The sequence below is a fragment of the Orycteropus afer genome, unplaced genomic scaffold (genome assembly GCF_000298275.1).
Source record: "Orycteropus afer afer isolate SDZICR_OR568_19922 unplaced genomic scaffold, OryAfe1.0 scaffold00015, whole genome shotgun sequence".
Classification (NCBI taxonomy): Eukaryota; Metazoa; Chordata; class Mammalia; order Tubulidentata; family Orycteropodidae; genus Orycteropus; species Orycteropus afer.
Window position 1 is genome coordinate 14,982,378 of NW_006921602.1, and position 14,196 is coordinate 14,996,573.

The window sequence follows — 14,196 nt, forward strand, 5'->3', positions numbered from 1 at the left end:
CCAACTCATAGCGACCCCTCCTTGGGTTTCCGAGGCAGTATCACTATGGAAGTAGGATTGCCCAACCTTCCTTCCGAGGAGTGGCTGGTGGGTTTGAACCACCAGCCTTCTGGCGAGCAGTCAAGTGCCTTAGGCACTATGCTACCAGAGCTCCTGTTAAAAGGTTAGGTAGGCACAAATACTTACCTTCTTCCACTGTCTTCCCCATCTGCCCTCAATCCACCAGGCTTTCAGTAACTTCCTGTGGTCTCTTTTGTTAGCAGGGTTGATCTGGTTGTAGCAGGGAAGTCACGTGCATGTTCATGCAATTTTGGTGATGTTAACCCGAAAAGGAAAACTAAATTTAACTTCTTCAGTATTTATTGAAATATAAAATAATTGAATACTGTGTTTTGGGCTGCTTTAATTTTAGAGTCTTACATAAGTTTTTTTTATTTATGTCGAGAAATTTGGAAGACAGCTACTTGGCTTACTGATCAGAAGGGCTGTATATTTGTACCCATTATAAAAAAAAAAAAAACATGATCAAACAATACAATATACTAGCAAAATTCTGCTGAAGATAATTCAAACACAACTGCAGCTGTGCACAACAGGGACATTGCTAGCAGTTCAGAAGCCCGTGTAGAACAAGGGATAGCATTGCTACTATTAGATGGATATTGGGCAAAAGCAGAGAATACCAGAAAGATGTTTACCTGTGTTTTATCAGCTATGCAAAGGCATTGGACTGTGTGAATCATAATAAATGATGGATAACATTACAAAGAATGTGAATTCCAGAACATTTAATTGTGTTCATAAAGAACCTGTATAAGGGTCGAGAGGTAGCAGAACAAACTTTACTTATTTAATCTGTATGCTGAATCAATAATGTGAGAAGCTTAACGATATGAAGAACAAAGCAGCACAGGGTTGCAGGAAGACTGCTATATGCAGATGACATGGAGCTCTGGTGGCATAGTAGTAAGACATTTGGCTGCTAACCAGAAGATCAGTGGTTCAAACCCACCAATTACTCCGTGGGAGGAAGATGAAGCAATCTACTCCTGTAAAGATTTACAGCCTTGGAAACCCAGTGGGGTCACTGGGAGTCAGAGTTGACTTGATGGTAGTGGATTTGGTTTGGTTTTTGGTTATATGCAGATGACTCAACCTTACTTGCCATAAAGACAACTTGAAGCACTTACTGATGAAGTTCAAAGGCACAGCCTTCATAGATATGGAATACATCTGAACATAATGGAGAATCCTCACAGATGGTTCAATAAATAACATCATGAAACAAAATGAAGAAATTGAATGGTAAAGGATTTCATTCTACTTAGATTAACAATGCACACCCATGGAAGTGGCAATTAAGAAATCAAGCAATGTATTTCATTGGACAGATTTCCTGTAAAAGATCTCTTTAAAGTTTTAAATAGCAAAGATGTCACTTTGATGCTGTTGACTAGACCATAATGTTTTCAGTTACCTTTTGTATGCAAAAGTTGGAGAGTGAAAAATATAGAAGAACTGATGGGTGCAGACTGTGGTGTTGGCAAAGAATATTGAATATACTATGGACTGCCAAAGAACAGAAAATCATTGTTTCAAGGAATACAACCAGAAAGTTCATTAGAAGTGAGGATGACAACGAGACTTAACTCGCTTACCTTGGATACATCATCAGGAAAGACCAATCTCTGGAAAAGAACATCGTTTCATTTTCTTATGCCTTAGGTTGCTATAAATTAGAGCCTCCTCAACAGCAACTAACAACAGGAATATGAATTATTTTTAATTGAAATTTATTTTTGTTTTCTTGCTGGAAAAGCCTATAGTTTATTGGAAGAACACTCGTTAGCTCAGTGCCTGACCTAGGTTAGGCATGTTTTTCTACTGTCATAAGAATGAATGCACTTTTACCTAGGTGGTAATCTGAAATGTGCTACTATTCCTCTCCTTTTCTTTGTATTAGTACTAGTGGCTCCTCTTTTAGTACAAATAACTTACAAAATGTGTCATTCTCACTTCCTTTTTATATTTACCGTTTGTTAGATAGCATTCACTTTCTTTTTCAGAGAGGAAGTATACATTTGCTTGCTATATAATATATTGAGGTCATGTTGATATTGTGTTTACCTTTGTTTTATTTCTGTGTTCTCCTCATTATACTCTGTATAATAGTTTTAATATAAAAGTAATATCTAATTATAAAAAATTAGAAATTACCAAGAAACATTAGTTTTTTTCAAAAAAAAAAAAAAAAACCCAAACATTCTTATTCCTACTATCCAGGGATAATCTTTTAATATTTCAGTCTATCTATCTGTCAGTCTTTCTAAATATACTTGTTTAACTTTGTTAGCTATTTAGGTAGCTTTCAGTATTTCATATCTTAAATACCACCTAAAAAAACTCAAACACACTGCCATCAAGGCAATTCCAATTCACAGCAACCCCTCCTTGGGTTTCCGAAGTGGTATCGCTACAGAAGTAAATTGCCGAGTCTTCCTTCTGAGGAGAGGCAGTATAACAGCCTTCTGATTAGCAGTCATCACATGCCTTAGGCACTATGCCACCAGAGCTCCCGAAATATCAGCTATTCATAAAGAACCAAAGCCGTACTGCAGTAAAACAGCCCACTTTTTATAAGGACATTGTATTCTTAAGAATTATGCTAGTGCCTTAACAATTATTATAAAAATTTCATTAGCAAGATTGAAAGTATTACTGAGGGCCTCAGATCTTGTTAAGCTAGTTTGCATTGCCTTAAATGTGCACAAGCAAATGTACATTGCTTTCATCAGCTTGGAGTTTCCACTTGTAATTGTGTGTAACTGAATTGAATTATGATAGTTTATACCAATTGGCAGTTCTGTTGTGTCCTCTAGGGTCACTATTTGTCGGAGTCAAATAGTGGGATTTTGGTTTATACTAATTGGTATATTAATTTCTGTTTTTCCTCTTTTTTAAAGGTAACGTGGCTTTAGATAATCTACAGATAAAAGAAAATTCTCTGGTAAGTTTTTTTTTTTTTTTTTAATTATGGTAACTCAGCTAATTTGTTAAGTTCTTAGAAACCCTTGGTAACTGGTACCAGATAAAGTGATTGAGTCACTCAGAGAAGGATCACTTGCTTAAATATTTGCTGAAGGGAAATATGAGATTAAAGATTTAGAAATAGTATTTTTTTTTTCCTAATGATCAAAATAGTATCTCTTGGAAAATGGAGTGCTGATTTAACTGTTTAGCTATGTAATAGATAGACATTTTTTCCAGAAAGCAATTTATGTCATTTAATGTTGAGCTTAAAAAAATATAACAAAACAAAAAAAGACATTCCTACTTCCCAAACCCCAAACACCAGTGGGCTTATATTTAGCCTATTGGGCTTAATTTGAGTTTATGAAGTCACTTAAGAATGAGTTTATTCTTTAATTCCTATATCAAAGTTCAAATCAACCAAGAGTGTATTTTATAATCCTAGCTCTGCCTCCTGGTTGGATATGTACAAGATGCCCTGTGTAATTGAGGATAGATTTAAACATGAACTGCTCCCATGATTGATCTTCCATGACTGATCTTAACCCATTAGCATCGAGTTGATTACAAATATAGAGACCCTATAGGACAGAGTAGAACTGATCCATAGGGTTTCCAAGGCTGTAAATCTTTTACAGAAGCAGATTGCCTGGTCTAGGGGGATCTAATTTTGGATATTGAAGATTTTAGGAGTAGAACTTTGTTGCAAGGAGGGAGAAAATGTTCTTTTATTTACTTTGTGTATTGAAAACTGTTTGGCATAGTGGAAAGGGCATGGGCCTTGTAGTGCGGTAGACCTGGATTTGAGAGCTTGCACTCTTCCCAACTGTGTACCTTTTGTCAAGTTTTTAACCTTCGAGTTTCAGTTTAATCATCTTTAAAGTAGACCGAATATAAAACAATAAAATATTTCTGTATTTATGTGTCCAAGTAGGCACCCCAAATATTTTAATTTTTTTTACAACTTCTTAAATTTCATCTGATGAATTTGAAATACATGACCATATGCCTAGACTGGAGTAAAGCTTATTTGAATTGTGTTAACCTAATTTGAATTTTGGTTATAATTAAATATATTATTTTGTAACTCATATTCTGTGTCAATTAAGAATAGCTTCCTTTCAACAATTAAGCCAGATTGGTGAAGGTTTTGTTTAATATGGGTTCTTCACATTGTGTTTTATTAAATTCTTGTCCACCATCTAGAATGCTTGCAGAATCAAATGAGTGGGTAAATTGATTATTTTAGCTAATTTTTACCTAAAGCACTACATTTCAGTAAACAGATTTCCATAGAATTAGTATAGGGAGCCTAGCACAAAGGCTGTATTTACTGTTTTAATATTGCATAATTCTGAAGACTCAGATGATGATTGTGAATATTAATTATTGCTTAGTACTTTGTGAGTAAAAAAGTGGTTTAGAATAAAAAATGAAAGTTTATTGATTGGTATTTGTCAGTAATTTATCTAAATGCTAGTTAGGTAAATAATATCTTGGGAATTTGCCTTTAATATTGTTTCATTTATTCATTTACTAAGTATTTATTTAACTTGAGAGAGAATTGTTCAATTACTGTTTTTAACTCATAATGCAAAAGGACTATTCCTTTTTCTGTTTTAGTATTTCAGGTAAACAGTATCTGTTCTGGTTACCTAGTGCCACTCTGACAGGAATATGCCACAAATGGCATGGCCTTCACAAACAGGAGTTTATTCTCTCATAGTTTGGAGGCTTTGAGCCCGAGTTCAAAATGCCAGGCTCTAGGGGCTGTGTGAAAGCCCCTTGACCTTGGGCTTCAGCTCTGCATCTTGTTCCCGGCCCACTGAAGCTAGAGGCCTTTATTCACTCAGGCACTATTGGCTGCTGAGGCTAACAAGTCCAAGGTGAACAAATAAAATGGCACAGTCCTGATGTTAACAAACCACATGGCAGGCCATTAATTCAAGTCCATTGTAAGTCCCAAGGTCAGTAGAGCATGGCAGGCTGCTGAACAACAGCACAGCTACATGCAGGGTCCAAGCGTACCATAAAGTAGAGACCATTCCCAAAGTTGCTTCTTATATACTGGAAGCAGACCATACAGCCAAAGCAGCTACTCAGCTGCTTGTGGTAGATCCCACCATGGAGTTGATTGCCATTCTCCTCATGGGGAATAACTACCACCAGCTGCCCAACTATTCCACCAGGCCCAGCCAAGTTGACACACAAACATAACGACCACAATATCCATTTACTATTTTGTAATTACATGGACTTTCCATCTGGTTTTTGGTTTGGTTTATTAAAGCAAGTAACCAGTTTACCCAGTTACTTTCTTTGACCATAGACTCTTTTTCCATCATTTATATTTATAATTCTTCTGTGAATTCTTTCTACTAAGTCAAAGTTTTAGTTAACAAGAGACTTCTCTTTTTTGTCAGTTATAACACATATCCCTTATGAGTTACTCAAATATAGAAAATTTGTTTTATGCTTTTACTTGGAGATGATTGTATATTTAAATGATATCATATAAGCAATTTTTTGGGGGGAGATTTAGTTATTCAAAATGTCCTTTAAAATTTTTCTTCCTTCTGAAGAGTGAATTGGATGTCCCTTTTAAAGTCAAGGCTGGCCAAATTGGTAAGTACTTTGCTATTCATTTGAGTTATTATTAGCCCTTTTAGTATCCCCCACCCCTACCCTGGTGTTATTTAATCTATAAAATCTCTTGTAGCTTGAATAAAACTGTGAATCGTTTGGCTTATGTTTATTAGAGTTTCAAGCCTAATTCATATCATATGTAATACATACATACTTTCAACTTTTTTAGCAAAAGGATAGAAAAGAATCTTCTTATGGAAGGGAATTCAAAGTGCAGTTTCAATCTACAACCTTCGGTTTTAGCACACAAAACAAATCTTCATTTTCAAAATTGATAACCACATTTTGTGTCCTTTTCTTTAAATGCGAAAATAGTATAATTTGGAAACTCTAGTAAATAACTTTAAATATAGCTTATTTTCGTCACGTTTTGTTCAATCATTTTCACTTCATATGTTATGCAGCAGTGTGGTATGGAGGATATATTATGGTAAGTAGAAAGTCTTTTTTCACAGTTAAGTTCCTACACTAAGACCATCCATAAGTAGCATACATCTTTGGAATTTTTCAATAGGAAGTTTAATCTTAAGTTCTCCTAACTAGTCCATGCTACCTGCGTTTACCTTTTTTTTTTTTTTTAAATATAAATATCAACCTTGGATAGTTTACTCTTCAGAATTTTCACATTCATCCCACCACTCTGCTACTACACCACATCATTTTTCTTCCTCATTCATCATTTTGTATTTGAGAAGCCTTTCCTATTTAGTAGTAAATACCAATTACTATGCTAGCATCTTTTAGCAATTAGTTAAATACTCTGTTTGAGTATATATTATTTAATGTATATGTATATTCCTTTTAATATAAGTAACTTTTGCAGTTTTTTTTTTCTCTCTTGAAATAAGAGATACTCTCGTAGATTGAAAACATCTCTAGGGCATGTGCTACTTCTTATGTTTATTTGGTCTTTTATGTATAGCCTTGTGCTGTTTGTGTTGATGATATTTAGTGGGGCTCTAGATCTATTGTTGTGGCCTTACATACTTAATTGAAATTCTGGAATGTAGAAGCTGTAGCCATTCATTCATTCTTTTATCTTTAAAATATTTATGCCTGTGTGCTATAAACAGTTTGGAGTCTCCAGGACCACCAAGGGTCTATGATTCACTAGAAGGAACTTACTGGAATCTGTTACACTTACGGTTATAGCTTATTATAGTAAAAGAATACAGATTAAAATTAGTCCAGGGAAGAGGCTCGTGGGGCAGAGACCCGGTGAGTTTCCACTATGAAGCTTCAAGTTGCTCTCTCCTAGTGAAGTCATGAACATAGCTACGTTCATGCTATGATTTATGATAATGCACACAGAGTATTGCCAATCAAGGAAACTCATCTGAGCCTTGGTGTCCAGAGTTTTTACTGGAGCTCAGTCACATGGGCATGGTTGACAACCTGTTTGTTTCACTTCAGTTTCTAGACCCTTTGGAGGTCAGGCTGGTTCTGTGGAGCCCAAACACCACTACCATAAATCACATTGTTGTTGTTGTTGTTATGGGCCGTCGAGTTGGACCCGACTCATAGAGACCCCTCCTTGGGTTTTCGAGGCAGTATCACTATGGAAGTAGATTGCCCCATCTTCCTTCCGAGGAGTGGCTGGTGGGTTTGAACTGCGAGCCTTCTGGTTAGCAGTCAAGTGTCTTAGGCACTACGCTACCAGAGCTCCATAAATCACATTGTTAGTATGGACTATTGGATATGGTCCCTTGCCCCCGGGTGAACAAAGACACTGTTATCGGGCAGGATATTCCCAGGATTTAGAGATCCCTCCCAGGAGAACAGACCTCCCCTGGTCAAGGTTATATCTTTGCTGCACAGAGCCTATGAAAGGGAGAGGCAAGGATCAATGGTATCTTTGTTTCCAAGGAAGTTATAGATGTAGTGTTGAAATTGCATTGTCAGGGTATTAGACAAGTTATAGTTAAGTAAAAGTAAGTTAAAATATTTCACTATATTCTTGAAAGCTAGATTTTCATTTTGGGAGATTTTCTAATGGTTCAGAATTTGTTCTTTTTGCTTTTAATGTGTTACAAGGATTTAATGGGTTCCTTCGGGGTTATTTAGGAGCTCTGGTGGCATAGTGCCTGAGGCATTTGACTGCTAACCAGAAGGGTAGTGGTTCAGACCTACCAGCCACTCCTCAGAAAGAAGACTGGGCAGTCTACTTCCCTAGAGATACCACCTCAGAAACCCAAGGAGAGGTCACTATGAGTCGGATTCGACTCATTGGCAGTGAATTTTTTTTTTTTTTGTTTCAGGATTATTCATTGAGTTATGGGAGACCTTACATACAAAAGGATGCAAAGCATGTTTTCTTTAAAATTTTCCCCCTTTTTTTGGTTTCATAGAGCATTTATGTTTTATTTCTGTTTAGGTTAAAATATAGTACATGACCTGAAGAGTCGATGGTGCCAAATAAGCTCAAGAATGATTTGTGGTTGTTTCTGGGCTATGCTTTTACTTATTTTTTTTTCTTCTTTTTTTAATTAGAACAGTTAGGGATGCAATATAACTAACTGAATTCCAGGGCTTTTTTGAAGGATGGGGGATAGTGAGTTAGGATAAATGCAAAGAAAAAAGGTTTAGGGAAGAGACAGTCCTGTTTCAGTATGCCAGTTAATGGGCTGTTTCCAGCTTTTTCACTGTATGCTTACCAAGAAGTAATGAAATCAATTTTATTAAGTGCTTATGAGATGTAAACAGAACACTACCCATTATAAATAAAGGTGCTTCTCTAAAATTATCGGACTTAGAAGTCACCCAGAAGTGTAGATGACTGGTGCTGCCTCCTTGTTCCCCTGACATGTGAGCCAGTTAATGAACTCAGCAGCTTTAGAAATTGGAGAAAAACAAATGGGGAAATAATTGATGATTTTATCCCTGGCAGTAGATTCTTAGGTAGAACTGGCCTGCCCACATAGCCAGCCTTCCAGATGCCCCAAAACATCCTCTTTTTGTTTGCATTATTTTATTTTCTCCTCAGCTTGTTATACTGTGTTACAGTTCTTTCAACTTTGAGCATCCTCTTTTAAAAATACCAGTGATTAGTTGAATCAGGATCTTTTCTCCTTATAGTCTTGATCAGCAACTTGATCAAAAGCATTGGAGCTTTTAATGGTATTATTATTATTTAATTGTGAAGAGGAAAGATACTTTATTTTGGTACATGGAAAACTTTGTGGGTAAGGAAGGTTTAGGTGGAATTGCTTTGTACTTTTGAGGGCAGATTGGGACATTGATTACCTTGAGACGTAGAAAAAGGGGATACTCGAGAATGGGGGAATGGTAAAGAAAAAAATATGGGAAGACATCAAAGACAAATGTTGCCCATTTCAGAGTTTATTGTGAATACATGCTCTTTTTGCCCTGTGTTCCTTTTTCCCATGAAACTCCAAATTGAGTTAGTAATGTTAGGACCATAGTTCTCTATATTGTAGGCTAGTCTCTGAGGGATTTGACATTAATACCCTTGTTTCTAAGAGAGAAAAAATATTTTGCATTCCAAGTGACTTATAAGTAGATATTTGGAATATAACTGATGTGGAATGCCTGTAAATTGTAATTCTAATTCTAAAATAATATACCTTGCCTTTATAGGTAGCCTCTTTGATTATAGTTGTTTGGCATGCTGTCAAAGTTTGTTCCTTTGGTACTCTTCTCTGTGTTGCTGCTTCAATTCCTGGCACTTTGTATAGGTATTATTTTTAGAAATGATCTTTACAATTTAAAGATTGCCAAAAAGATATTTTACAATTGATCTTTAGTTTTTGGTGTGGAAAGAGCAGCATTATAATGTTGGATTAGGAAGAGCACTAAATTCTGGTTCCAGCATTCTCACTGATACTCTACAGGTAATTAATTTAACCTCTTTGAAATGGAATTGCCTTGTTTTAAAAATTGAAATGATAGCTATATCATTTATTTTACAGTTTTGGAATATTATATTAAATAATAGTAATCAAGAAGCTTGAAAAGTATAAAAAACTAACTGCTGTTGGGTTGGATCCACCTCATAGCAATCCCTCCTTGGGTTTCCAAGGCAGTTATCACTAAGGAAGTAGATTACCCAATCTTCCTTCTGAGGAGTGGCTGGTGGGTTTGAACTGCCAGACTTCTGGTTAGCAGTCAAATGCCTTAGGCACCACGCCATCTCTCTTTATATACTGTATGTATGAATGGTTTTGTTATGCCTTTTCTCTTAATGGAAAGTGAGAAATATGTGTCTTCATGAACAGTTAAATAAGAATTTAAGGTTGAAATTATGTTTCTTTAGATAAATTAACTTTGAAGATTCCTTGGAAGAACCTTTATGGAGAAGCAGTTATTGCAACTCTAGAGGGATTGTATCTGCTTGTTGTCCCTGGAGCAAGTACGTTATTTTAGGACTTAACCATTCAGTAATATCACATTGAAATTAAATTGTTACTTGGTTTAGTATATTCTGTAATAGAGAACATTTTAATAGAATTTACATTAATCATATGTATGTATACAAATGTTTGACATATATGTGCATACACATATATGTACATTTGTGTTACCACGTTTGTATATAAAATGTTTTTATGTTACTGTTGGAAAGAATAATTCCAACCATTTGTTAAGTTTATTCTCTATGAATAATTACTTTGTAACTAAGGCTTCCTGTTAGGTTTAGATGCATTAGACAGATTTATTTTTGGGGAATGAAATTAGATTTTTGTTTTATTTTTAATGTAGTGTTGTGTTAATCTACAGATTTCAAAATTGTTAAAATTTATGAATTTTTCTCCATTTTGTTGCTTCTCATTTTGGTTGAACATTCTCTCAAAAATATGTGTAAAGTAGGTCATTTTTTTTTTCTCTCAGAAAGTACAATACTATAATTTTAAGTGATTGTTTTAAAACAGTCTTACTTACTTAAATTCTGTCTTTAGTTTTTTTTTTTTTTTGTTATGTTGTTGTTGTTATGTGCCATCAAGTCAGACCCGATGCATAGTGACCTCTCCTTGGGTTTCCGAGGCAGTATCACTATGGAAGTAGATTGCCCAACCTTCCTTCTGAGGAGTGGCTGGTGGGTTTGAACTGACAGCCTTCTGGTTAGCAGTCAAGTGACTTAGCCACTACACTACCAGAGCTCCTTTTTAATTATAAGGATACCGTAATGTTAAGAAAAATTTGGATATATTTTTTGGTATTTTAAGAAGCAGTTACTTACAATTTCTCAACCATTATGAAAATACTATTTTAATTGTTGTATTTTGCTTTCTAGTCTTTATCCATATATACGCCAGATATTACAGTATAATATTCGCAACATAAATCTGACTTTTTAATTTAATATATTATTTTTAATGGTTTTCATTGTACCCACCCCCCAAAAAAACCACAAAAAACCCCAAATTCACTGCCGTCTAGTGGATTCGACTCATAGTGACCCCTCCTTGGGTTTCTGAGGTGGTATCGCTGCAGGGGTAGATTGCCCCATCTTCCTTCCAAGGAGTGGCTGGTGGGTTTGAACTGCCCACCTTCTGGTTAGCAGTCAAGTGCCTTAGGCACTATGCTACCAGAGCTCCTAGTTTTCGTAGAGTAATGATAATTTTGAAAGGCTAGGTGAGGAAGGAAACCCAAGGAAGGGTCACTGTGAGTTGGATCCAACTCGATGGCAGTGGGTTTTTAGGTGATAATGCATTGTGGGCTATTTTTTTTTTTTTTTTCACTATTACTGTGAACACTACAGACACCTTTTTTTATAGATATTATTTTTTATTGTTATTTCCTGATCTTTTGTTACCAGAAATGAGATCACTTGATAAAAAGAGGCTGTTTATAGGTTGCTTTCCCTGTCCCTCTTAACCATTCTACTCACCCTTCTCTCTCACCTTTCTTTTTGTTTTCCTTCATCTTTTCCTTAATTTCTTTCTTTCTTTTTGACATAAGTTTTGTAAATAAGTAGGAGTAATTATATTTAAACTTTTTGTAATAGTGCTGAAAATGAAAGTGTTTTTTGACTTAGAGAATATATTTTACACATTGTATACACACACACACACACACACAATCACGGGCTAAACCTTTACCACTTTTTATTTATTAATTACATTCCTTTTCGTATGATTTATCTGCATACTCTTAGGTATTAAATATGATGCTGAAAAAGAAGAAAAAGCTTTGCAGGATATTAAACAGAAAGAGCTATCTCGGGTTGAAGAGGCCATTCAAAAAGCAGCAGAGAAAGGTACAATTTATACGCCTATATTTTAGGTATACTTACATATATAAGCCTATATTTTGAAGTGTTTAATGAGCTCTAAAGATAACGCTTTTATTTTTTGAGACTTTATAAGCTGTAATTCCAAATAATCTTCCTTTAAAGTCCCATCCCAAAATATGGATTATGAATATTTTAATGAGTCCCATTTAGGAATAATTTTCTTTTTTCAGTGATTGCTTCATCTGTGAGTTTGATTTGCTCACTTTTCTTAACCATACCAAACCAACCAAACCCACTGCTGTAAATTGATTCTGACCCATAGAGAACCTATAGGACAGAGTAGAACTGCTCCATGGGGTTTCCAAGGCTGTAATCTTCATGGAAGCAGACTGCCTCATCTTTCTCCTGCAAAGCAGCTAATGGGTTTGAACTTCTGATGTTTTGGTTAGCAGCAAGTATTTCAACCATTGCACCAACAAGGCTCCTTTTTTTTTTTTTTTTTTGATATACTGCTTATGGAGATTTTCCAAATTCCTATGAGTTTTTGCAGGCATGTTTGTTTTGACCAATCCTTCACAGTTTCTTTGTGTGAGCTTTTATTTGTGTTCTTGGGAAGAGAATGAGATTAAGCTTAGTACTATAGTGAAATGATCTTTGGAGGATATGGTGGTGTAATTAATTCTACTGCAAGCTGTATCCCTGTATCTTACCAACCTAAACCAAACCAGACCTGTTGCTGTGGAGTTGATTCCAACTCATTGTGACCCTGTGAGGTACACAGTAGAATTATTCCATAGGCTTTTTTTTTTTTTTTTCAGCTTTCATCTTTATGGAAGCAGATCACAAAGGCTTTTTTGCTGCTTGGTGGGTTTCAACCCCCAACCGTTACATTACTAGTTAAGCACAAACTGTTTGCACTATCCAGGGGGACCCTTATATGTATAGGATATATTTAAAAAGTTTGATTTTTCAGGATTCAGTAGTTTAACATTTTGCCTTAAGTTCACACACACACATATATAAACATATGTCTTAATATATGTATTTTTAATGGACATTATTTTTTAGAACAGTTTCAATTTTATAAAAAAAAATGTGCAGAAAGTAGAGAGAATTCTCATATACCTCCTCTGCTCCTGCACATATTTTTTTATTACTAACATCTTGCATGGTGCATTTGCTATAATTGATGAACCACTATTGATTGATTATTTTAAACTAAAGCTCATAGATTGCATTAGGGTTCACTCTTGTGTTATGTAGTCCTACGGGTTTTGACAAGTAAATAATGCCATGTGTTCACTATTACAGTATAGTACAGAATAGTTTCATTCCCTCAGTTGCCTTAAGTTTTAATTACTGTTTTTATGTAAGAATAAATATGATTACTATTTTGATTTGCTTTATAGAGCAAGAACAAAGGATAAGATGACCAAGAGTAATCTATAAAATGATGAGTTAAAGGAATTTTCCAAACCTAGAATTTTTTTCTCTTTTAAGTGAAATCATACCCCAGTTGCTGCTTGGTCTATGAGGATTACTAGCATTTCCCATCAGTGTTGTGTCATTTGGTAGGATATATATGTATTTCTGAGATACAGAACGGTGATAAGAGAACTAGTCAGGCAATTGTCAGAACTGTTTGGTCTCTTAAATTATATGGCAATAATTGAGTTAGAAATGACATAAATTATATTTAGACATAAGAGGATTTTATATTTTGGTTTAAGCTACTTACATTTAATTGAATTATTAAGAAACCTGTTTGCCCATTGGAATTCTTTAACAGTGATTCTAAATCTTTTTGCCCCAGATATTTTCTCCTATGCAAAATTATGAATTCTTTCTTTCTTTTTTTAATGAAAAATTTACCAAATTACTTAAAATACAGAGTTACCATGATACCATAAAGAAATTTAAAAAGCCTAAGATATTTTCCCTTTCTGTTTTCACATTTAAGTATATTTTGTGTTTTTGCTGAAGCTAGGAATCTACATTTTTTAACATATTTGTTTACATTATTTTTATGTGCCAAATAAAATAAGCTATAATGGTTTTGTTTCATGCCAGTTTAGTGTGATTATTTCTATTTATTTTTACTCAGTTCTGACTACTTAGAATATATGGAGAAATAACACTAGAAAAATGAGAAGAAAAACTTGAAAAGCCTTAATTTCTTTCTTGTAACTGTTCAACTTAAATATATTATCTTAATATCTATATAATTTTATACATTCATTAGTAAATATATTGACATACACTTAAATATATTGATATAACTAATTACACATTTGTAATTTGTAATATATGATTAATTTATACTTTCC

The 14,196-nt window shown here is 34.6% G+C and overlaps 1 protein-coding gene across 1 annotated transcript in view; it reads left to right on the forward strand.

The window, feature by feature from the left end:
• Positions 1-14,196, forward strand: part of VPS13C (vacuolar protein sorting 13 homolog C) — a 252,418-nt gene that overhangs the window by 22,320 nt on the left and 215,902 nt on the right. The window contains exons 2-5 of the mRNA XM_007958262.2: positions 2,964-3,007; positions 5,613-5,655; positions 9,950-10,045; positions 11,792-11,893. Of these exons, the coding sequence (XP_007956453.1) occupies positions 2,964-3,007; positions 5,613-5,655; positions 9,950-10,045; positions 11,792-11,893 (285 nt within the window). The remainder of the gene's footprint in view (positions 1-2,963; positions 3,008-5,612; positions 5,656-9,949; positions 10,046-11,791; positions 11,894-14,196) is intronic.